Source organism: Solanum dulcamara, chromosome 8 (assembly GCF_947179165.1).
Source record: "Solanum dulcamara chromosome 8, daSolDulc1.2, whole genome shotgun sequence".
Taxonomy (NCBI): Eukaryota; Viridiplantae; Streptophyta; class Magnoliopsida; order Solanales; family Solanaceae; genus Solanum; species Solanum dulcamara.
Window position 1 is genome coordinate 78459772 of NC_077244.1, and position 22798 is coordinate 78482569.

The 22798-nt window shown below is 34.5% G+C and overlaps 3 protein-coding genes across 5 annotated transcripts; 2 read left to right on the forward strand and 1 right to left on the reverse strand.

Annotated features, from left to right (window-relative positions):
* The first annotated feature begins 1414 nt into the window (after positions 1-1414).
* LOC129900298 (subtilisin-like protease SBT1.2) lies at positions 1415-4960 on the forward strand. Of its 2 annotated transcripts, none has more exons than XM_055975235.1 (4): positions 1415-1822; positions 2379-3065; positions 3171-3656; positions 3970-4960. In XM_055975235.1, the coding sequence occupies exons 1-4, from the start codon at positions 1450-1452 to the stop codon at positions 4737-4739; spliced, it is 2316 nt and encodes a 771-aa protein (XP_055831210.1). In that variant the 5' UTR covers positions 1415-1449; the 3' UTR covers positions 4740-4960. The 2 variants fall into 2 exon arrangements, with proteins under 2 accessions (XP_055831210.1, XP_055831209.1); XM_055975234.1 differs by having other exon boundaries at positions 1438-1822; positions 3168-3656.
* Positions 4961-8109: 3149 nt separating this feature from the next.
* On the forward strand, positions 8110-16235 carry LOC129900280 (nuclear transport factor 2). Of its 2 annotated transcripts, none has more exons than XM_055975214.1 (9): positions 8110-8387; positions 8489-8623; positions 10357-10666; positions 11093-11430; positions 12218-12386; positions 12519-12640; positions 12720-12785; positions 13585-13666; positions 15859-16235. In XM_055975214.1, the coding sequence occupies exons 1-9, from the start codon at positions 8349-8351 to the stop codon at positions 15963-15965; spliced, it is 1368 nt and encodes a 455-aa protein (XP_055831189.1). In that variant the 5' UTR covers positions 8110-8348; the 3' UTR covers positions 15966-16235. The 2 variants fall into 2 exon arrangements, with proteins under 2 accessions (XP_055831189.1, XP_055831191.1); XM_055975216.1 differs by having other exon boundaries at positions 8113-8387; positions 11096-11430.
* A 2016-nt stretch (positions 16236-18251) lies between these two features.
* LOC129901393 (plasmodesmata-located protein 3-like) lies at positions 18252-20687 on the reverse strand. The gene is made up of 3 exons (XM_055976543.1): positions 19780-20687; positions 19098-19232; positions 18252-18646 (listed from the first exon to the last, which is right to left on the reverse strand). The coding sequence occupies exons 1-2, from the start codon at positions 20534-20536 to the stop codon at positions 19099-19101; spliced, it is 891 nt and encodes a 296-aa protein (XP_055832518.1). The 5' UTR covers positions 20537-20687; the 3' UTR covers positions 18252-18646; position 19098.
* Between the last annotated feature and the right edge of the window lie 2111 nt (positions 20688-22798).

The following is a 22798-nucleotide window of genomic DNA, read 5'->3' on the forward strand; positions in this document are numbered from 1 at the left end:
TGAATTACTATCTATTTTATATCTTTTAGGATTAATCTATCCATTAGTGGGTTTTTATTTTCTTGAGTTGAAATTCAAATTGTGGTTATAAAAGGTAAATAATAAGATGTTAAAATTGTTGAGATTAAGCGGGTCAAATTGGGCGGGTCATGACCCAACCCGTATTTTAGCCCAATTGAGCCCAAAGTAAATTTGGGCAGGTCATGACCCAACCCAATTTTTATTTCAATCTATTTTAATATTCTCAATTCCAACCCAACCCGACCATTTGACGTCCCTAGGAATAAATAAAATTTTCAAGTACTAATTGGAGTTTTCTTGTTCTTAGAAATGACAATACAGTACTAATACATAAAATTTTTAAGTACTAATTTGAGTCTTTTTTTCCTTACAAAATGTAAGATAGAAAATGATCTTGACAATACAATACTACTCTATGAAATTTCTAAGTATTAATTTGAGTCCTTTTTTTCTTACAAAATGATAAAACAGAAAATGCTGCAAAATCATTTTATGTCTTATCATTTTGTAAGAAAAAAAGACTCAAATTAGTATTTAAAAGTTTCATGTATTAGTACTTAAAATTATGCAATGCATTCTGTATTGTCATTTTTAAGGAAAAAAAACTCAAATTAGTACTTGAAAATTTTATTTATTCCTAAACAAATTAAATATTTTAAAATTGGAAATGAATTATTTAATTTTGAGCTTTTCAAGTGTTATTCCGTTAAAATTAAGGGCGAATTTGTACCAAAGTATAATGAGAGGGGTATATTTGAACCGAAAGTATAACAAGAGGGGTATATTTAGCCAAAAATATAACGAGGGTATATTTAAACTATTTTCAATAGTACAGGATATATTTGACCCTTTTCCGTTAATTTTTTAAACAATGAAAGTATTAAATGAACAAAATCTTCACGTTCTAAAAATTTCTTTCCACTATACTACAAATTTAATACCAACAAGGATCGTAGGATAGGATTGATAAGTATTCATTTATCTATAACTAGACTCTCAAATTTAAGATATGACTTCAAGCTTTACCTCTGGGAATTCTAGTTGCAAATTCGAATTTAGTTAGAACTACCTAGAAATTTTTGTCCTGAATTTGAATTTAGTTACAATTTCAATGTGTTGCAAATTCGAATTAACTCAGAATTACCCTAGAAATTCTCGTCGCGAATTTGAATTTAGTCAAAGCTCGTATGCTGGTACGGTGCAACATATGGCAAACAAAAAAAAACTACAGAGCTTGGGAATGTTTCTGGACTTTTTGAAATCTTGATCAACACCTCGTGAAGAGGAGCTCTTAAATCTCACGAGTTTCTTCTTTTGTTTCACAAACATATCTCACAATTCCAATTTTGAATTTTCTTCAACCCCTTTAAATACCCCATCAAATTATTTCAAGAAACATGCATTATTCTACTCCAAATATATAATTCAATGGAACTCAATTTCCAATTTTATTTTCTCTGTTTCCTACTTTGTTTCATTCCCCTGCTACAAGCTCAGAATTTGCAAACTTATATAGTACAATTACATCCACAATATGCATCAACAAGAACCCCTTTTAGTTCTAAACTTCAATGGCACCTTTCATTTCTTGAAAATTTCATTTCCTCAGGCGAAAACTCGAGTTCTCGCCTTTTGTACTCTTACCATTCTGCATTTGAAGGTTTTGCAGCTCTTCTATCTGAAAATGAGCTAAAGACACTGAAGAAATCGAATAATGTTTTATCGATATATCCGGAGAGGAAGCTTGAGGTTCAGACAACTTATTCTTATAAGTTCTTAGGACTAAGTCCTACAAAGGAAGGTATGTTACATAGTTTGTAATGTATATATAAAGCGGAGGGAAAAATGAGTTATAAGGCTTTATTTGTCAAAAGACTAGAGTGGCGGAGTCAGAAATTCATATAAGGTGATTTGAAAAAATACTCGAGTGTCACACATAGGATTTAAACTTGTGAATAAAGACAATTCTTTAAAGCCCTTTATAACTGCACTAAAATCATTTCTTATGTCAATGTGATTCAATAGTTCATATATAACTAAAAGGATTTGTCTTTACCTTGTTTTCTTTGTAAAAAAAATTCAACGAAGGGGATTTAAATGAACCCCATTGGTTCTCTTTAACTCAGCCACTAGATATATTATTTTCTATGTATTTCATTTTGACACTTGAATTTTTAAGTTTTAAATTAAAGGGACATGTTTGTCAATAGCCTTCTTTCAACTCTCTAGCTATTTGGTTAAGTCAATTTGCAATATATAGTTGATTTGTTGTTGTATCTTAAGGGAAGTTGTTTTCGCCTCTTGGAGCCTTTCTTCTTACTTTTTTACTGTCTTTATATCTTTTTTTTCCTAATAAGGTACTTGGTTAAAGTCTGGATTTGGTCGAGGCACGATCATTGGAGTTCTTGATACTGGAATATGGCCAGAAAGTCCAAGTTTTGTTGATCATGGAATGCCTCCTATTCCAAAGAAATGGAAAGGTACCTGCCAAGAAGGAAAAAACTTCAATTCTTCAAGTTGCAATCGCAAGCTTATTGGTGCAAGGTTCTTCCACATAGGACACATGATGGCATCAAGGGCATCAAAATCAATAGATTTTGTGGAGGAATATGTATCGCCTCGAGATTCTCAAGGCCATGGCACACATACAGCATCTACTGCAGGGGGAGCTCCTGTTCCAATGGCGAGTGTGCTTGGAAATGGAGCAGGGGAGGCAAGAGGGATGGCCCCTGGTGCTCATATCGCGATATACAAAGTTTGCTGGTCTAGTGGTTGTTATAGTTCAGATATACTTGCAGCCATGGATGTAGCTATTAGAGATGGAGTAGACATATTGTCGCTATCACTTGGTGGTTTCCCTGTTCCACTTTATGAAGATACTATTGCTATTGGCAGTTTTCGAGCTATGGAGCGTGGAATTTCAGTTATATGTGCTGCAGGAAATAATGGTCCAGTTCTAAGTTCAGTAGCAAATGAGGCTCCTTGGATTGCCACTATTGGTGCTAGCACACTGGACAGGAAATTTCCAGCAATAATTCAGCTAGGTAATGATACATTTTGTTTCTTAAACGATATTTCTTTAAGGAAAGCATTATTTAACATGTTTCAAGCCTAAATTATTTGTGTCCCTCATTCATATTTTCCAGCAGGTAATGGCAAATATGTGTATGGAGAATCTTTGTACCCCGGGAAGCAAGTTCATAATTCTCAGAATGTTCTTGAGCTTGTTTATCTCAACGATGGTGCTGATGGAAGTGAATTTTGCTTAAGAGGGTCTCTTCCAAGAGCAAAAGTCCGTGGAAAAATCGTTGTTTGTGATCGTGGAGTTAATGGAAGAGCAGAGAAAGGTCAAGTTGTTAAAGAATCAGGTGGTGTTGCCATGATCCTAGCAAATGCAGCAGTAAATATGGAGGAAGATTCTGTAGATGTACATGTCCTTCCAGCAACATTGGTTGGTTTCGATGAATCAATTCAGTTGCAAAGCTACATGAACTCAACGCGAAAACCAACAGCTCGAATCATATTTGGAGGAACAGTTATAGGAAAATCTAGTGCACCTTCTGTAGCACAATTTTCTTCAAGGGGTCCAAGTTTTACTGATCCTTCAATTCTCAAACCTGATTTGATTGCTCCTGGTCAGTTTTTTCTTTAACCCACCGTTCTTTATTTGTGTGTGTGAAGGAACGGAGGCTTGGAGCAACTATAAAGTTGTCTCCCGTGTGACCTATAGGTCATGTGTTTGAACCGTGGAATCAGTCACTGATGCAAGCAGCAGGTTAGACTGCCTACATCACACCCTTTAGGGTGAGGCCCTTCACCGGACCATGCATGAACACGGGGTGCTTCATTTATATAAATGTGAAAAAAATAATTCATAATTAGTATAATGTTGTGTTTTTAACTTATATCTTCAAAGAACTTAGAATCTTGAATCCACCTGTGCTCCAGGTGTCAACATTATCGCTGCTTGGCCGCAAAATCTAGGCCCTAGTGGCCTGGCCGAGGATTCAAGAAGAGTAAACTTCACAGTCTTATCAGGAACTTCAATGGCTTGTCCTCATGTTAGTGGAATTGCTGCACTGCTCCATTCAATTCATCCTAAATGGTCACCAGCTGCAATCAAATCCGCGCTAATGACAACTGCAGACACAACGAATCACCAAGGAAAACCAATCATGGATGGTGACACACCAGCTGGACTTTTCGCTATAGGAGCTGGACATGTAAATCCTGGAAGATCCGATGATCCCGGATTGATATATGACATTAGTGCAAATGACTATATCACTCACCTTTGCACTATTGGTTACAAATACTCAGAAATCTTTAGCATTACTCACAAGAACGTTAGCTGCCACGATGTTTTACAGAAAAACAGGGGTTTTAGCCTCAATTACCCTTCTATTTCCGTAAACTTTAAGGCGGGAAAGACAAGAAAAATGATCACAAGAAGAGTGACAAATGTAGGGAGTCCTAATTCAGTCTACTCAGTTGAAATTGTGGCACCAGAAGGAGTTAAAGTGAGAGTTAAACCGCAACGTCTGATATTTAAACGTGTTAATCAAAGGTTAAGTTACAGAGTTTGGTTTATATCAAGGAAGAGAACTGGGACTCAAAGGAGAAACTTTGCAGAAGGACAATTGATGTGGATCAACTCCAGAAATAAATACCAGAAAGTTAGAAGTCCTATTTCAGTTGCATGGGCATCAAAGAAGTGAAGGCTGTGGCTATTTTTATGAACACGCAGGTTACGTGCTACAACATGTTAAGCATATATTGATAGTGTAAAAATTCTTTATACTGTCAGTATAGAGTACGTAAGTTGAATCTATTACTCTATTGTAGTAGCACCAAAGTTTCATTGTCTTAGTTCCGAAAATTTAATAATTAGGATTCTATTACTCTATTGTATTAGCACCAAAGTTTCATCCTCTTAGTTCCAAACATTTGATTAAGCTTTTAATTTGCATCGTCTTAGTTCCAAATATTTTTAGTATAATTTATTGATAAAAAGATAAATAATAATCAAATAGAGTATTGAACAATGAAAGAATTTAGGATAACAAAATACACATAAAAAATAAATAGAAAATTGCTCCTATTTAGTAATTTTACAAATGCCAATTGTTTTGAGAACTCATGGATTTTGCAATAAATTTATTAAAAAGAAAACTTGTCTACTAATAAAATATAGATCAGAATTTCCTTGCTTATTCAAGTTTCTTTCTTTCATTTTTTAAAAAAAAAGACCCAAAATTTTGCTTCCTAAAAGAATACAACCCTTTTTCTCTTCGATGAATATGATTTGTGGTACAGTGATGAAACTGTTTTACCTTAACTAGAGATCTCGAATTCGAGCCAATCATATTGGGAGAAGAACATGATTTGATGCACGAAGAGGAATATCTTGGATACTTGCGATATTATCGATCAATGGGCGGTTCAAGGGAGAAGCTAGTAAAGCCTTGGGCTCTCAAAATTTGAGCGCACAAAAAAATTAATATTATTTTTAATGAATTTATTTTTTCTTAGATAACATTGAAGTTTGTCAAAAATAAAATAATAAATAAAAAGGAGAAAGAAAGAAAGAGTGTCCACTTAAATATTTTAGAACTTTGAGTTAAATTAATTAAAACTTTATATTAGTAAATAAAATCTTTTGCAATAATATTCTAGGTAATGTATTATAAACACATAGCTAACATCTTATTAATTTGAATCAATTCTTATATAAATGTAATATTACTATATGATATGCTTCAAGTGCCTTTTAAAAAAGTTAATATTATAAACAACAAGTATGAAATAGGCACCGAATTTTCTACTAAGGCTCTGAGCTACTAATTTTAATGAGTCAGGTTAGTTATTGATGTTAAAGAGTTGGATGAACACAACAAGTTAATATGTTATTGAAATTTTGAGCAGTAAAATTGAAAAAATGTTAGATATGATGTTGACACTCCAATATCTTTTGATGAAAAAGAAATGAAAAAGAAAATTGGGTTGTAGAGAAAATACTTGCGAGGCCGAATCACTATAAAAAATAGAATAGTAGTTCGGAGAATCATTTGTTGAAACGAATAAAAAAAATAGTTCGGAGCACTACTTGTTGAAGAAATAAATATTGTATCTTAAAAGAATGTTTTAAAATATTTTTATTTGAATTTATTTGAAATACCATTAGATAAAATTTTTTTCATCAAAGCAGTAAAACTTGATTTGTGGTCCTTTGCCTATTTATTTTTTCTCAACCTATAAATTTATAAAGTCTTAGTTTTCAATAGATGGAGCGGGAAAAGGAATCAAATTATCTTTTTTTAAAAAATTTTTGAGTGCTGAATTTTCTTTTAAATGAATTTTTTGAGTGCTGGATTTTATTTTAAATAAATCTTTGTCAGTTTTATACTAGAAAAGCTTATTGAATTTTGGGATACATTAATATCGATTGAAATATTCTTAAGGACGATGTTTTTTGACATGACTCGAGCGTTGGTGAATTCCTTACAATATATCGTGGTGAAGTATTTTTCGTAAGATTTCCAACACTACTGAGATGAGTAGACAATACATTTTAGTAACAATTTGCAAGCCGAAAGAAAATTTTTAAAGATGATTAGAGTAACAGATCTACCTAGTAATATGTTAGTATTTCTTTCTAGTATACTTTAAATAGTGTATTTCTTGTATTATTTTTTTCCTAGTTCATTATTCATTTTTTTAAGTTGAGTTCAAATGAACGATAAAGGTTATTTTTATAATATAAATCAAATTTTCAATGGTATCTAATCGAAAAATAATAATCATACACTTATGACAAATATGTTATATTTACTGATCACGTCATAAATGTTGTCTCTTCAATGGTAGGTGGATTAATATCCAACAAGGGTTGCTTGAACAGGTGGACTGAAGTGGGTCTCTTTGCGCGATTTAAATAGAGAAAAACTTGAAGACAAAATCATCAAAATCAGCGTTTATTATACTAGAGGATGAACAAGCTAATATAAAGATTAATATTTTCTTCATCGTAATTCTCATTGAATATTATTCAAACTCTTAAAGGTTTTAGATTTTAGACGTATTGCTGAAATTTTTTACACACTTTATTACATTGAAGTCTAGAATCTCATCATTTACTAATTCAAAGAGCCACGATTCCAAGCATCCCGACGACAACGACTTTTTGATCTCTATCTTTCCTCTTCCCCTTCACGGAATCTTCCAAACCGATTGGAACACTAGTTTTCGACATTAGTGGGTTTCCTTTAAACAATAAGCATGTCGTGTTTTTCATATTTTCTACACTATAGTTTGTAATTCTAAGAGCTTGTTTGAATTAATTTATTTTAAATGCTTTATTAAAGTCTAGGTAATTTTTAAGTACTTTTGAAGTATTTGAGTAAAATAAAAAAAATATTTTTAAGCATTTACTTTTAAGCTAAAATAAAAAAAATAAGTCAATGCATTTCTATGACTCATGCTTATAAGTCATAAGCCCATCCAAATATGTCCTAAGTAGTTTATTTCTTGTTTTTCCCCCCTAATCCGTCATTTATTGTGTTTTTTCTAGTGTGGGCTTTATGTGTTCTGTAAGTTCACTATTTTTTTTTAAATGATCGTTTTTTGTTTTTTTTCTATTTCATAATTCTATTGTGAGTCGTGATAGGTCATCACTAGATCTACTTTTCCATCAGAAGATTCCATCTGTTGTTTCAGAGAAAACTAGTGGATGAAATTTAACGAAATTTCAATTTGTATAATGATATATGAAATTGTATATGGTGTGGTGTATAAATACCTCTTGTAACTTTATAGTATTTTATGTTGGTGATATAAAATTGTTTGTCAAGTTTTTAAATATTTTTGTTAAAAAATTAATGAAAGAGTTGTATATTGTTATATACGAATGTATATTAAATTGAGTCTTACGCTTAAGTTTTGTAATATAAGTTTTGGGTTAGGTAATTATATTTTTATGAAAATTTCCCTAAAGAAAATATAGATAAATATATTATATCCGGAAAAAAAAAGTTTAAATTGTCTAAAAGAAAATACAATGACACAAATGCCACTCCGACAAAATTGCCAATTCACTCTGTCTCTTCGATTCTTAGAATCTCCTTAAACCTCCCAAATTCCTCTTTCCTTTTTTTCCCCAATTCAATACTGTGTAATAATTCTCCTATTTAATAAAGGAGATTCGGTACTCCTACTGTGTTGTATAATATATATAATATAAATTACCTTTTCCTACGAATTGGAACAGTAATTTGCCTTTTTTGTGAACCCTAAAGTTCCTGATCTAGGGTTTTTGAGTGTGTACAACAATGGCGAGCTCATACTCTGCTCCAATCGGTGCCACTCAGGTTTTTTAATTCATCGTTTTTCTGATGATATGCAGTTTAACTTTTGAGTTGCTTTTTGATTGATCTTAAATGTGTATTGTTTGTTTCGTGTGTTTTTGCAGGTAGGTTCCTACTTTGTTCAACAATACTATCAGGTTCTTCAGCAGCAACCGGATTATGTTCATCAGTTTTATACTGATGCCAGCTCTATTGTTCGAGTTGATGGTGATTCTAACGAATCGGCTTCTGCTCTTGTGGTTAGATTCTCCTCTTTTTTTGTTTTGTTTACTAGAAAGTTTAGATTTTGGGTTATGTTTCCAGATATGTATTAATGTAGTTATATATGACAAATTTAAAACATACCAACAGGCTATGTGTTTGTTGAATAATTGGATTACGAAGATACTAATCTTTTAGGAAAACACTTGTTGTTGTACTTTGTCCATTTGTCAAAATCAGAGACCATCTATCAATAAATGTTGATCACTAAAAAAATCAATTAGATATGCATCAATTCCAAACTAGATAGTGTTGGTTATATGGATTCTCTATATACCCAACACTTAAAAGGAAAGTGCTGGTGAGAAGGAGAGCACTTCCATAGATTGATAATTTTTTACATCGAAAACCAGGGGAAGGGCCATCACTTTATTGATTGGGAATTTTTATCCCTTTTTCTCTCATCCTCCATCAGTTCTGATTTCAGGAAAGTGTCAATGCACAGATCTTATTTTGAATCATTGATTGAGATATTATTCCACGGGCACGACTAGTAAATTATTTGTCTTCTTAAGGCAAATTAGGAGCTTTTGGAAGCTAGTGGTTCTCTAAACTCACAGAAAATAACAGCTAATATGCATAATCTTGTTTGCAGTTATCTCTGCATTTGCTTGATTTCTCTTTTGTCATTCAATAGATTCTATATTCCATATAATTCTATTAATAACTCTAAATGCGTGCACGAAGTGAAGAGAGAAATGCATTGTGCAGATTGCCAATGATGAAATGATGCACTTCATCCATAATCCCACCTTGATGTCTAGATCTTGCTTGAAGGCTTTTGGGTTTAAGTTGGTGCCTTCTTCAGTGGTTGGCTACCAATGATAAGCCCGTAGAATGTAGGTTCCTCCATCTTCCCTGGGTGAAATGGAGAAGAAAAGTGAATGAGAGATCCTAAGTTTCAGCATCAATTAAATGAAGTGTTTAAGCATTTAGATCTTATCTGCTGATAGTCTACCTTTTATCATAGGTGGCTGCAAATGTGTGAACGATTTTCGTTGAATACCTCTAGAGAGTGCCACCATCTTATGTATTATTTATTTCTGACATTGTGCTATTGTCTAAATTGATGAATCAACTCTGTCTAATCCTGCACTAGTTGGCATCAGCCATCTGAAGTCTCTTTCCATGACTCTATTGGAGCTCTCTTTCCAATACAAAATAATTCGTCCTTTAGGGAAAATTAGGGTTCTCTAGATTCATTCACTGACATACTCTAACTGGCATAAATGTGATTGAATAATAACTTAATAACTACACTTCTCCCAACCAATATAGGACTGTCTACAAGCTTTTTTACACCATTCCTCTGCCTCAGAAGTTGGAATGTAACTGACATGTGGATCTCCTGTTTTTTCCCTAAGAATTCTTGTAGATGTTTTTACAGAGTTGTACTGTTCATCATCTATTTTGGTTGAAGATCTGACACAACAAGCCTTCCTTTCTACCTAGTGAAAATGGGCTGCACTAGAGTTATACATATTTCCTATTAGATTCTTGCTTACTAAAATTGTGAAGAAAGTAATGAGGATTCTGATTCTCTGATATGACAGAGAACTGCTGTCCTATTTGATTTTATTGTTGAAAGTAGCTAATTGTTGCTTATGAGTATTACTCTATTCAGTTTCTAGTTAACCTTATTTCCTTGTTTGGAAAAGTGCAACTTGTGTTTTTGTTGTTGTGTCTTATCATGTGTATGTATTCACTGCAGCAAATCCATACTCTAATCATGTCAATGAGTTTCTCTGGAATTAAGGTCAAGACGATAAATTCTCTTGAATCTTGGAATGGTGGTGTTCTTGTTGTGGTCTCTGGTTCTGTCAAGCTGAAGGATTTCAATGGGTGGAGGAACTTTGTGCAAACGTTTTTACTTGCTCCTCAGGAGAAGGGTTACTTTGTTCTGAATGATGTCTTTCATTTTGTTAATGAGGTGCGGAGTGAACTAGTTCAAGCATCAGTAGGTTCACAGAACAATCTTGATGCTCAACCAACTTCCTCTAATCCTCTTACAGAGCCACCAGGTATTGTTACATCTGGCATGTATAGAATGTTAAACATGCAAGACTTTTCAGTGACCTTAGTTTCCTATCTGTTGTATTGATAATGGAAAATGTCGAGGATGGAAAGAACTTCTTGCTCTCAGTAATGCCCCGTTATGGTTCTCTTTGCTGTGTATTAGAGGGCTAAAGTTCCCTTACACTGTACCAAGAGTTATTTGGAACCAGCATTACCTTTTTGAGTTTTCATTGGAAACTGTGGTGCTCCCTTTTCTTTCCCTTTTCTGTACGAAGGGTGTGGTAGGGGAGAACTGTGTGTCCTTTATGCTGGTTCAGTTGCATGTCCCTTTGTGCATAACTTTCTCTCTCAGATATTTTGCAAGCTTTCCAAAAGCATATTTGATACATGACGATTTAAGCATATGACTCATCTCATTACAATTATTTTAGCAGCTCATGACTATGCCTTAGAGGTGGAGGCGACTGAATATGTAAATTCAGTTAATATACAAGGAAATGATGTTGTTGAAGAGTACAGTTATCCAGAGCATGATCACGAGAACCTATATGAGGCTGAGGCTGAGTATGAGTCTGAGTATGAGCAAGATGAGGCAGAGACTGAGGCTGATGTTCCAGAGGAGACTCATTTGGGGGAAGAAACTGCTCAAGTAAGGTCATTCGAAGAGGAGACTTCTTTTCCAAATAATGTGGTCGAGGTCGTGCCAGAGCCTGAGCCTGCTGCAGAAGAACCTGCTGGAGAGCCTTCAAAGCTTAGTTATGCTTCCATTGTAAGTGTATCCATATTTTGTTCACCTTACGACTTGATCCACTTGCGTTCCGTTATGCACGAGTAATAGTTCCTGTTATGGTCATTTAACCCTACTAGATAAGTGTATCAATGTTAAATGTTAGGAGCTTTAATACATTAGTTTGAACAACAACATGAGGTCTCAGGTTCAAATCCCATCAGAGAGAAAACACTAGGTGATTTCTTCCCATCTGTTCTAGGCTTGGTGGGAGGTGACTTGTACTCCGTGGAATTAGTCGAGGTGCGCACAAGTTGGTCCGGCCACAATGGTTATAAAAAAAATACGTTAGTTTGAAGAGCAACTTGTCTATTATATGCCCTCTGGATCAGTTTGAAGTATTGGTGGGTATATTGGGCACACATCTTTAGATGAGAAATGTAGTGGTAAAGACTAAAGAGTAACTGTAGGCCTAGTATATGTAGAGTGTTTCCAATGGCCTCCTGTTCTTGATTTCTGTTCATAAAGCGCCAGATTGGACATTGATATGTATCGATAAGCAACGCCCCCCCGCCCCCCTCTCTCTCTTTTTCCCAATAAAAGAGAGAATTTTGAAAAATAAAAAAAGGAACTGACTCTGTCTTCCCCTTCCACAGAAAAAAGAAAATAATAAACTGACTCACTGAAAAGAAAAAAAAAGGAAACAGTTTCATAAACAAAACAAGTGAGATCATAGGTCTTGTCACATCGTCTTATTTCACTTGGGAAATGCTGCAACATTTTCCGAGTTTGGTTTATGATCTGGAAAATAACTCGTTGCAATTGATAGTTAAGAGCTCCAAAAGGACCTGCACCGTCAGTCCGTATCCAGCCATCTTATACCAAGAGTGCAACACCCGTGTCGGAGTGGCAACCTCCTGTTGAACAGTCAATCTCCATGTCCCCAGCCACGCCAGAAGCCAGCCTTGACCTGGCAGATGAAGGATTTTCTCCAGAAGGTAATACAAGTTCACTGCATATTAGGGCATCATTATTGTTAATAATTACAACATCTGAGTCCCAGCAGTGATAGAATGTGATTTAGCATTCTTAGTATTTAGCTTGATTTGACTTTCTTTTGCCTTCCCCAGGGGAATCAAAATCTGTCTATGTGAGGAATTTGCCAACTACTGTATCTTCTCTCGATATTTTGCTAGAGTTTAAGAACTTCGGGAAGATCAATCAAGATGGAGTATTCTTAAGAAACCGCAAGGTTAGTATACTTGATGATCTCCTTATCCTGTGCCTTGTTGTGTATGCATGCTAATGTTTGGATTTCAATGGATTAACAGGATGTTGGCATTTGTTATGCCTTTGTTGAGTTTGAAGAAGTCCAAGGTGTCCAAAATGCAATCAAGGTTTGAACCTCACTAAGTTTGAAACTATGATTAGTCAATTTCTTTTTTAATACTCCCTTTGTCCCATTTTATGTGGCACCATTTGACTTGGCATGGTGTTTTAAGAAAAAAGGAAAGACTTTTGAAACTTGTGGTGTGAAACAATTCTTAGATATTTGTGTGACTATAAATCATTTCATTAAGGCTAAAAGGGGAATTTCGAAGTTAAATTGTTTCTAATTATAATAAGGTGACATTCTTTTGGGGACGGACTAAAGGCAAGGGTACCACATAAAATGGGATGGGGGAAGTAAGTAAATTGGTCAACTTTTTAAATTGCTCTATGTGACTTATTTTGTTTTACCTTATCCCTTGATGTGACTCTTCATAATTGTTCGCTTTATCTTTAATGTTGGCCTTTTGTTTAAGCATAAAATTACAGCATTTAAATAATTCATATTTGAAATGTTTTAGGTCATCTGTCAATTTCTATAATGTTCTTGTTTTTCATGGATATGATCTTGTTGTGAGCCATTAGTAGATGTGGCAAATCATGTGAAAGATGTTCACTTGAGACATATTGAAGCTGAAGTTTGTTGTCCCGAGTTATAACATCTTCATCTCATTGAATTTGACATGCTTACTATATGAAGAATCAAAGATACTCTTCTTTGCCTCGAACTGCCTTTTGTTATTTGTGTTAAGATATATTTGTTAAGATTATTGCCATAAGTTCACATTCAGGAATTGTCTTCATATGTCATATGAACCCTCTTTATGTCTAGTAGATCATACATTTTTTTGTTTTCTACTTGCGTAGGCATCACCAATACAGTTGGCTGGAAGGCAAGTCTACATTGAGGAAAGGAGACCAACCAGCAGTAGCATTTCTCGTGGAGGAAGTATGTGCCTAAAAATTGATTCCAATTTTAAACATCTTGATCTTATTCTTATGTTGGTTATCATGTGTATTTTTCAAGTCGTTTTGATCAAATTAATGACTATTGTTCTTGAATTTTTTGACATATTTGTTTCTCTTGACATTTAACTTCATTTGTTAGTCCATTTTTTCTGAAGTGAGCCTGGGTAGGAAATATTCCTCGTTACTTTTGAATTGGGAGGCCAATTTTTGAATTCAAAAAATGATTGTTCAGTTTTCATTGAGTGGGAAGCATGTGAAGCATAGAATGTCTCATCTGCTTGACGTAAGTGTATCTATGTCAAGAGGCACCACGAGTGTGGCTTAGTAGTCAGTGAAGTGGGTGCAAACCTTGGAGAGCATGGTTCGAATTCCAGCATAGACAGAAAACAGTAGGTGATTTATTCTTATCTGCCTAAGTGTCGGTGGGTAGAGTTACTAGAAGACAACATGATTCTATTTGGGTCATTGTGGACCGAATGACCAAATTGGCACATTTTCTACCGGTCAAAACTTTTTATGGTGCCAAAGACTATGCTAAGTTGTACATTCATGAACTTGTGAAACTTCATGGTGTTCCTTTGTTGATTATATCGGATAGAGGTACTCAATTTAGTTCACATTTTTGGAAGTCATTTCAAAAAGGTCTTGGCACTAAAGTCAAGCTAAGTACCTCTTTACAGAATTGTGTTATTTTTGGAGGCTTAAAGAAGATATTCAATGGGGACCACCTCTGTATATCCTATTTGACTCTTCACCGAGTGAGCTTCTTTGTTGAAACATACTATCCACAATATTCCGTCACCAATTCTACTCCATCATGTCCATCCTTCAGTGCTAGTTTTCTGGGTCTTCCAAAATTTTCAAACATTCACCTCATATGCCCCTTACTTATGATAACACCCTTGTTTTCCCTCTTAGCACATATACTATTTTTAATAATAGTTTCCGAACAAGTTACCTGCTGGTGAAAAGCACTTGCTTACTCTCTTGGTGGGAGAAAAACATTGCACTGCTTGTTCCACTCGGTGTTACAGGTAGTGATTAGAATGTTAAGGTGTTAAACAAGAGGTGAGCCCACTGAAGGGACAGATAAGAATAGAATTAAACTGAAAGGAATACAAAATTGGCATGTGCTATAACTTTTGGATTCACTAGTAGTACTGACCTTGGCCAAAGTCCAATATGAGATATGGTGTATTTGTCTTGCACCAACCTCGGTAATAATCACATGGCTTGGCTCTTTTTGTTTTCATACCCCTGTGCTCAGCTCAGTTGTGCGGACTCTTCATTTTTATTGCCGCACCCGTGTCGACACGAGTGTGGGTGTAGGATATGTGGGTGGGATTCCGTCAAACCCACATCAAATACTTTGACCAGATTCCATGGACAAATTTGGAGGGGGGATTGAGATTTTGATTTCTCAAAATAAAAGATAAAATAGCTTCAAGACATGGAAAATGGCATACCTTCAATATTATAGTCCTTTTGTCCCCTTTTTAGTTTTTCCTCTTGGTCAATATTCATTGATTCATGTTTCAAGCCAAGCGGAAAGAAACTAAGAATTGAAGACTTTCTTTTTCTTTATTGAGGGGAAGAACGAGAGAGCTTGAAAGAAGTTGGGGTCTTGGGAAAGATGACCCAAAAGACCTTTAAAAATTTAGAAATATCTTTATAGCTCTATTTCATAATTTTGAATTTTTTTTAGCCGAATCCCAGCAGACCTTTAAAAATTTAGAAATATCTTTATAGCTCTATTTTATAATTTTGAATATTTTTAGCTGAATCCCAGCACTTGTGTCCATACCTGGATCCGTACTACCGAATCTTAAAATTTAGATTTTGCTGAAACCGGTTGGATTTGCACTCGTGTCGGGTACTCGCATCCGTGTCACATCAACTTAGGTGCTCGGTATGAATTTTTTCGTATGGTATATTATGGGGTGCACATCTTTTCTTTCTCATGATTGGTCAATTTGTTAACTGAAAATTGCGCTTCTGCATCTGTCTTGGTTGCTTCATGTGAAATTCTATTGTATGAGTGTAGATAGCGGATAAAGGAGGTACTAACATATTCTATCATTCGGTTTAAAAACTGTGTAGTATCTGTTACCGTTTGTTTATGCTTATTTGACCTACTTTTCGCTAATAGTCTTCTTTGAATGCCTTGATCAGGATCGGGAAGGGGAAGAGGCAGAGGAGGTCGTTCTGCCGGGCGAACTTTTGGTAGGGGAAGCAATCCTGATGATAGAGTGAAGAGCAATGGCTACCGTGGTATATGATGATATTAGAGTATCAAAGGCCAAACTTGCAAACTAAGTTGTGATTCTGCAGATGAGGATCAATAAGAAGCGTAGTTACTAGATAACTTTTATATTTTTGATGGTATTGTCTTCTTGTGGAAGAGATTATATTGTTGTTGGTTCTCTTCCCCCCACCCCCGAGCGTTTTGAGAGAGATTTTCCCCATCTTTCTCCTGTAGTTAAAGGTGTGTGTTAGTGTACTGCTTTTACTTTCTTTTTGCCCTGCAATTCTAGAGGCAGTACTTGTAATTTTGGAGAGTGATGCCAAGGGTGAGAATATAGTGATATTTTGCACTTGCCTTCTTAAAATCTTAGATCTGTCTGATCTCTATGCAGTGTGATCAACAGCCCCAACATCAGCAATCCCAAGGCCTCGGGTGAGATACATCTCTCCTCTATCCTCTGCCACTTTTAACATTAGCTCATCTCCTATTTCACTGTGTTATTGTGCATAAAAGCATGGTCTGCTTCATTATCAATGTTGTCCTCGTCTTCCTCTTCCTCATTGTTGTCTTCACCCCATAGGAAATTGAGCTATCGAAGGCCATTAGTCTGGACAATCACAGAGCTTACAGACTGAGGGAGATAAGAGTGGATTAGAACTAGGTGCAATGCTGAGAGAAGAAATAATGATAGCATAAGCCGATTAAGTGAAGATAAGACAATTTAATGGCACGAATGTTAAGGGAAGTGGCGTAGATTAATGTTAACAAGGATTCCTTGAAAAGATGAATTCTCGAAGACACATGAATGTGTGGGTTAACAGTCAATAAAGCGAGTAAAAATCACAAGAGACCAGGGTTTACTATTAAGCAAAGTCTTGGAGAAAGGGAAAATTTGAAACAAAATTCGGAAGTAGGAAAAGAAAGATGCGCTTGTGGGAAGAATTAAGTTTGATGTAGATGGGAATTGGGAACCCATTATAGATTTATGGAGGTGAATTAATTCAGAAGCTAAAATTGCAACAACTTGTTCTTTGTATCTCTTTAGTTCTTGCTGGTCCTGCTTCCTTGTCATGGTGTACTTTTTTTTTTCTTTTGTTCTTCATTAGGTGTCTGGTATTCATTTTGGGGCTTGACTAATCTAAATTTGCGTCAGCAAGTCCCACTTTGGGGATTAAAGGGCTTTCCACCAAAGATGGCTCCATAATTTCGAGATTTTTGATTAAAGATGGAGTGTAAATCATGCCAGCACAATCTTTGGTGGTAACGTGCACTTGTTTATTAACGCTATCTTTTCTTTATCCTACTGCTAGTATGAACTAAACTTTTCAGCGTTTATGGCCTTTGAAGTTTTCTTCGAGAGCAAGGGATAATAGATCATTTTTCATTTCAAGGAATAAAATCATTTAAACATATTTTCAACCCTTGACCATAAATAATATTTCAATAAAAACAAATGGTGAACTTCAGTATCTTCTAATTATTTTTTTCCGACTTCAATTAGCTATTGTCCAAACGCCTCTAAATTTGGCTTACCGGTGCCTCCATTATAGTTGATAGATGGTATAATTATTCTTTAACTACAGTTGTTATTGAACAATACATAAATTCAACTGGCCATCTTCTCTTACTTAATTGTGAAGGCAAATAGCTATAAGAAAAATTCTTGAACGAGTTTCTTTTGTTGGAAAAGAAGAAAAAGGGAAAAACAAAGAGCCACCATCAACATGATGGATTAGTACAAGTAAAATGTCCATTTAAAGGGGAAAAAACAAATCAAAACAGGACCCCAACATCTTCACTTTACTCTTGAAAAAAAAAACTATTTGTTTTTTTCTTAGTATTTTACTTTTTGTGAACTCATCAATTTTGACACTTTGGTACAAAAGCTATGGATGGATACACATTAGTGGAAGCGGTGTCACGGAACACCATTCGTCGAAAAAAAAAAGAAACACAGATGTAGCCTTCACAAGAGGTTGGCAAATCGAGCCCCAGTGTATCCTAATTTTGCTATTTTTTAAAGTCAATTCTGTCATTTTAAAAAGGATAATTCTGTGCAGGGATTGAATCCACAATAGTATATGAGGCGACAGATAAGTAAACCAATGGACCATAGCTACATTCATGTTTAATTATTGCTGTAATTATTTAATATTATTTATGATAAACGTCTCATTTATTTAGAGATGTAATAATATGGTTGAATTGTGTTTTATTTTCATATAAGATGTTAAGTTAATTTGGTCTTTCTTCATTTTTTTTATATAAAATTATTTGCTTATGAAAAATTCTGCGTACACCCTGATAAAAGCAATTGCACTATCCATAACTTTTTTTCATAATTCAATTCATATGTGAATGTACATTCATATGATTTCAGGAAAAAGAAAAGAAACATTACTACAATCAATGCCTAGTGCTTTTTCTAACAGAGACAACAGCTCTTTACATTTAATTCACCACTATTTACTTCTACTTGCACTTCAAAAGTTTAAAGAGAAAAAGGGAACCAAAACTTGGTTAAGAAGAAAAATAGTGGAAGCTGGAGCCAAAATAAAGCACAAAAAGAAGATTTTCCTTTCCTTCATCACCACACTTCCTTCTTTACAGTATATAAATATAAGGCCAATCATGCAACCTAACTTTACACTGTCTTTTCTACAAAGCCACCTCAAAATCTCTGCCCATTTTGTCATTCCTTTTAGTTATTGTGACCTACATACATTGCAAGATCAAGTCTAATCAGTATAAACACATTCATTAAGTATACCAAACATAAATCTTTCTACTAATGAACATCAAGGTTATAGCATGGCGATCAATGAAATAGGATGAAAGTCATGTGAAGCCCTGGGGTTCAAAATTCAGCATAGGCAAAACATATTAGGTGATTTCTTCCATCCGTCTAAGCCTGGGTGGAAAAAACTATCGAGTTCCTTTTTTTATGTCCATTCATAGTGGCTAAAGGGAAATTTGTTTGTTCCGATAGTAAGTCTAAACGATAACATGTAACTAGTAAAATAGTCGAGGTGTGCACAACTGGCTCGAATACGACATCAATAAACAAATCTTTCAATTATCAAGAACTACTACAATTCTGAGCATTGAACTATTCTTGGGAACTCATAGGACACTTGAAAATAATCAAAAGCAGTGGAATACTAACCTTATCCTCCATACTTAGAATAACCCTTTTTCTTGAATGCTGATCTTGTAAACAGCAAACAAGCAACTCCTAACCCCACACCAACCAGTCCACCCAAGACTATAGCAATAGTCTTTTGAGTACTCTGTCTTGTTCCTACACACCATCAAACACAAAATATATTTCAAAGATTCAAAATTTGATCAGTTCAAAAAAATCTACTACTTGCTACTTCAAAAATGATCTCAGAAAACCATTAAAGAAAAAGAAAATATGAATGCTACTAGGTAATACTAGTCTTTAGGGTAGAATGAACATATATGCAGTTCCTTCTGCATTTTCAACTATGTTGTTTGGACTCTCCAAAAAAAATCGTTGGGTGCGTGTCAATCCTCCAAAAGTAGTTTATTATTGGAGGATGTGACACTGATGCGACAGCAATTTTGAAGAATCCGAGCAGAATAGATTTTCTCACTATTTCTTATAATCAATAACTTAATCACTATGACTTTATCCTCCGGTTATGTGCAGGTGTATTATACGCAACTTTACTCTACATTTCTGCAAGACGCTATTTCCATGTCTCGAACTCATCACCTCCTTGTCATTTGGCAATAACTTTAGCAGTGACGACTTTAATCCCAAACTAGTTATAATCTACTATATGAATCATCTATATCAATTTACCATATGAAGTTATTACCTGAGGGAGATAGTGATTTACTGGGCACACCATTGGGATAATAAGTGTAGCTGATGTAGCACTGTTGCAGATAAATCTGCGCAGAAATTGAATGCCCACACTCACTTTTAGCTCTGCCAGCACCATTTTTCACACAGTTCACACAGTCCCCACTTCCCAAATCACCTTCACACTGACCCAAAACATACACCGACTGATACCCACCTGCGTAAAACCCATTATTCCCAGTCGAAACCCCTTTAGCTATTTCTCCTAAAGCTGTATCAAGCCTATCACCAAACCCAGCTCCACTCGCCTGATTTTCCCCGCAAACCTTGAACAACAACTCAGTAGCCCCAATCGTCTGAAATCCCACCATCTCGTACCTCAAATAACATCCATTAAGCTGAATCCTAGCTGCAATAGATTGACCACACAGTTTCCGAGACATATCGGGGATTTTTCTGACACAATGGTTACAGTTATCGCTTGAAAGATCGCCTCTGCATTGAAATAGACCGGAAATTGCTGACTGGCCACTACCGGCGGTGGTTTTATAGAATTTATTAGAAGAAGATTGAGAAACCAAAGTGTCAAAAAGGGTGTTAAGTGTTTGTGAGTAAACCCCAGATGGGTCTTGGAATTTCTGGTTAGCACAGCCTTTATACACAAAGTTTGTGAGTTCATTGGATGATAATCCAAGAATGGGGAATGAAGAAGCTAGAAATAGGAAAAGGATAGAGAATGTTTTGGGAATTTGAGATGGACCCATTTTCATGATTTGAATATTGAAATAACCATGAAATGAGATGCTTTCTTGAAAGAATTTTTTGAAGTGTGGTGGGGGGATTTGGTTTTTTTTGTTTTTTTTTGGTGGTTTCTAGAGGTATTTAATGCTAAAGAAATGTTATGACAGGCACCAAGGTCATTTTTCATAAATGTAGTATTTGAATCAATTTATTTTCTTCTTTGCTTAGTACCACTAAGTTTGTATTGCTCTTTCATAACTTTAATACTGCATTTTAATTATTTTATTAATATTGAATACTTGTGGTCAGTATTCAAGTTGCTTTGTCTAACACCATAACATTTGTATTGCTCTCTCATAATCTCATTTTTACGATTTAGGCTGTTTCCATTTTTACTTGTCATTGATTAAAAAAATGTTTTTTTTTATGTCGGAGGATTTTTAACAATATTTATATTACAAAAGAGTAAATATAAGATCGTTTTTTATTTGATTAAATTAAAAGAAATTTTGGAATTATTGAATCACGATATATATAAAGTAACAGAGGCTTTTGGTACTACTAGTTGTCAATAGAATATTGTTCTAGCTAACTTGACCGTCAGTATACCGCAAATTGTTTTTCTTTTACTTATTCAAGACTAGTCATACTTTGGAAAACTTAAATAAAGAGAGAAGGAAAATGTACAGTCAAATAAATATCATGACAGACAACTATTAAACTAATGCCAAATTTTAATTGGAGTGTTGTGTAGTTTCTGGTAGTGCTAGTTGGCAAATGAACAAACAGAAGGGAACTTATAAAATAGTGATAATGAGATGGTAGTACTGCCCAGGTAGGTGGACAGATTCTGCTAGTGAGCAGTGAGGGAAAAAATGTGATTTGAAACTTTCCTATCTGCCTTCTGTTATACACTTTTGGTGGTTTTGGTATACCACTATTCAAATCGAATCAAAATCGATAGTTTGAGTTAGAAAAAAAATATTAATTTATCGGTAATATATTATTGGTTTAGCGGTTTTGATATTTAATGGTTTTAATTTTTTTATTATCGAATTATCGGTTCTTAATGGTTTGATAGTTTTTCTTAACAGGTTGATCGGTAACCCTATAGTAAATTAATAAATTATATTTACATCATTCGGTATATAAAGTCTTTGACTTAAGATTTAATTTTATACATTTATTTCTGGATGTTTCTAAATCTCGGTTATTCTACAATGTGTTAGTGTTTGTTTTTGAGCAAGATGCAATCTAGCAACTCATGTGCATAGTTCATTTGATTTGTCACCTTATTTCTAAGTGATTTTCAATGATTTTTTTGTGTCAAATTTTAGTGGTTAAACCTATAACGATCAATAACCGATAAATCGATAACCGACAAGTCAATATCTTAATAATTCTATAACGATTTAGCATATCTACAAATCGATATGTTAAACCAGTAAATTTCAAAACCAAACTGAACTGATCGATATGCAGCCCTTTTTTGATAGAATGCATTAGAGAATCTAATAAATATATTATTCGTGATATTATTTGGTTTTTTTTAAATAGTAGTGTGAGATTCCCATGCTTAGGAGAAACTACCTCATTAGACATACATTCATACCATATATACTAAGAGCCTGGTTGAAAACTGCTTATAAGTTTTTAAAAAGTAGGTGCAACCCAATTTATTTATTTTGACTTATAAGCTATTTTCAACTTGTAAGCTACTTAAAATAAGTCCATTCAAACAAAACCAAATATTTATTGGAGCTTATTTTAAGCACAAAATGAATTTAAGTTGGTCAGTCAAACACTCAAAAAAGCCGAAAACAACTTATAAGTAACGTATAAACCAATCCAAACAGGCTCTAATTCTACCTATACTTTCAAATAATTACGTATCTTGTCACCTCTTAAGAGTTTCCTACTATATATTAAGAAAAATACATCTAGATACATGTATTTTTGCTACCAGATACATTAAAAATAGGGAAAAAGGCTAGTGAGATACTACATACTACATATATGTATTTTTATATATTTAGTGTGATTCACATGTATCTGGGATACCAGATACATATGAGAGTGACAAGGGAGATTGAGGGAGGTAAGCGAGAAGTCTATTGTATCCCAAATACATGCAAATCCAATTGGGCCCCTTCTTTCTAAAAAGTGGAGTTTTGACTGACTCTCTGTGCCTATGTGTGAAAACGAGTATGTGAACAGAACATCTTTCAAACATCGAGATGAAATAAGCCGTGGGGCGGGCAAACGGAACTAAGAGCTGCTCAAGGCACCAC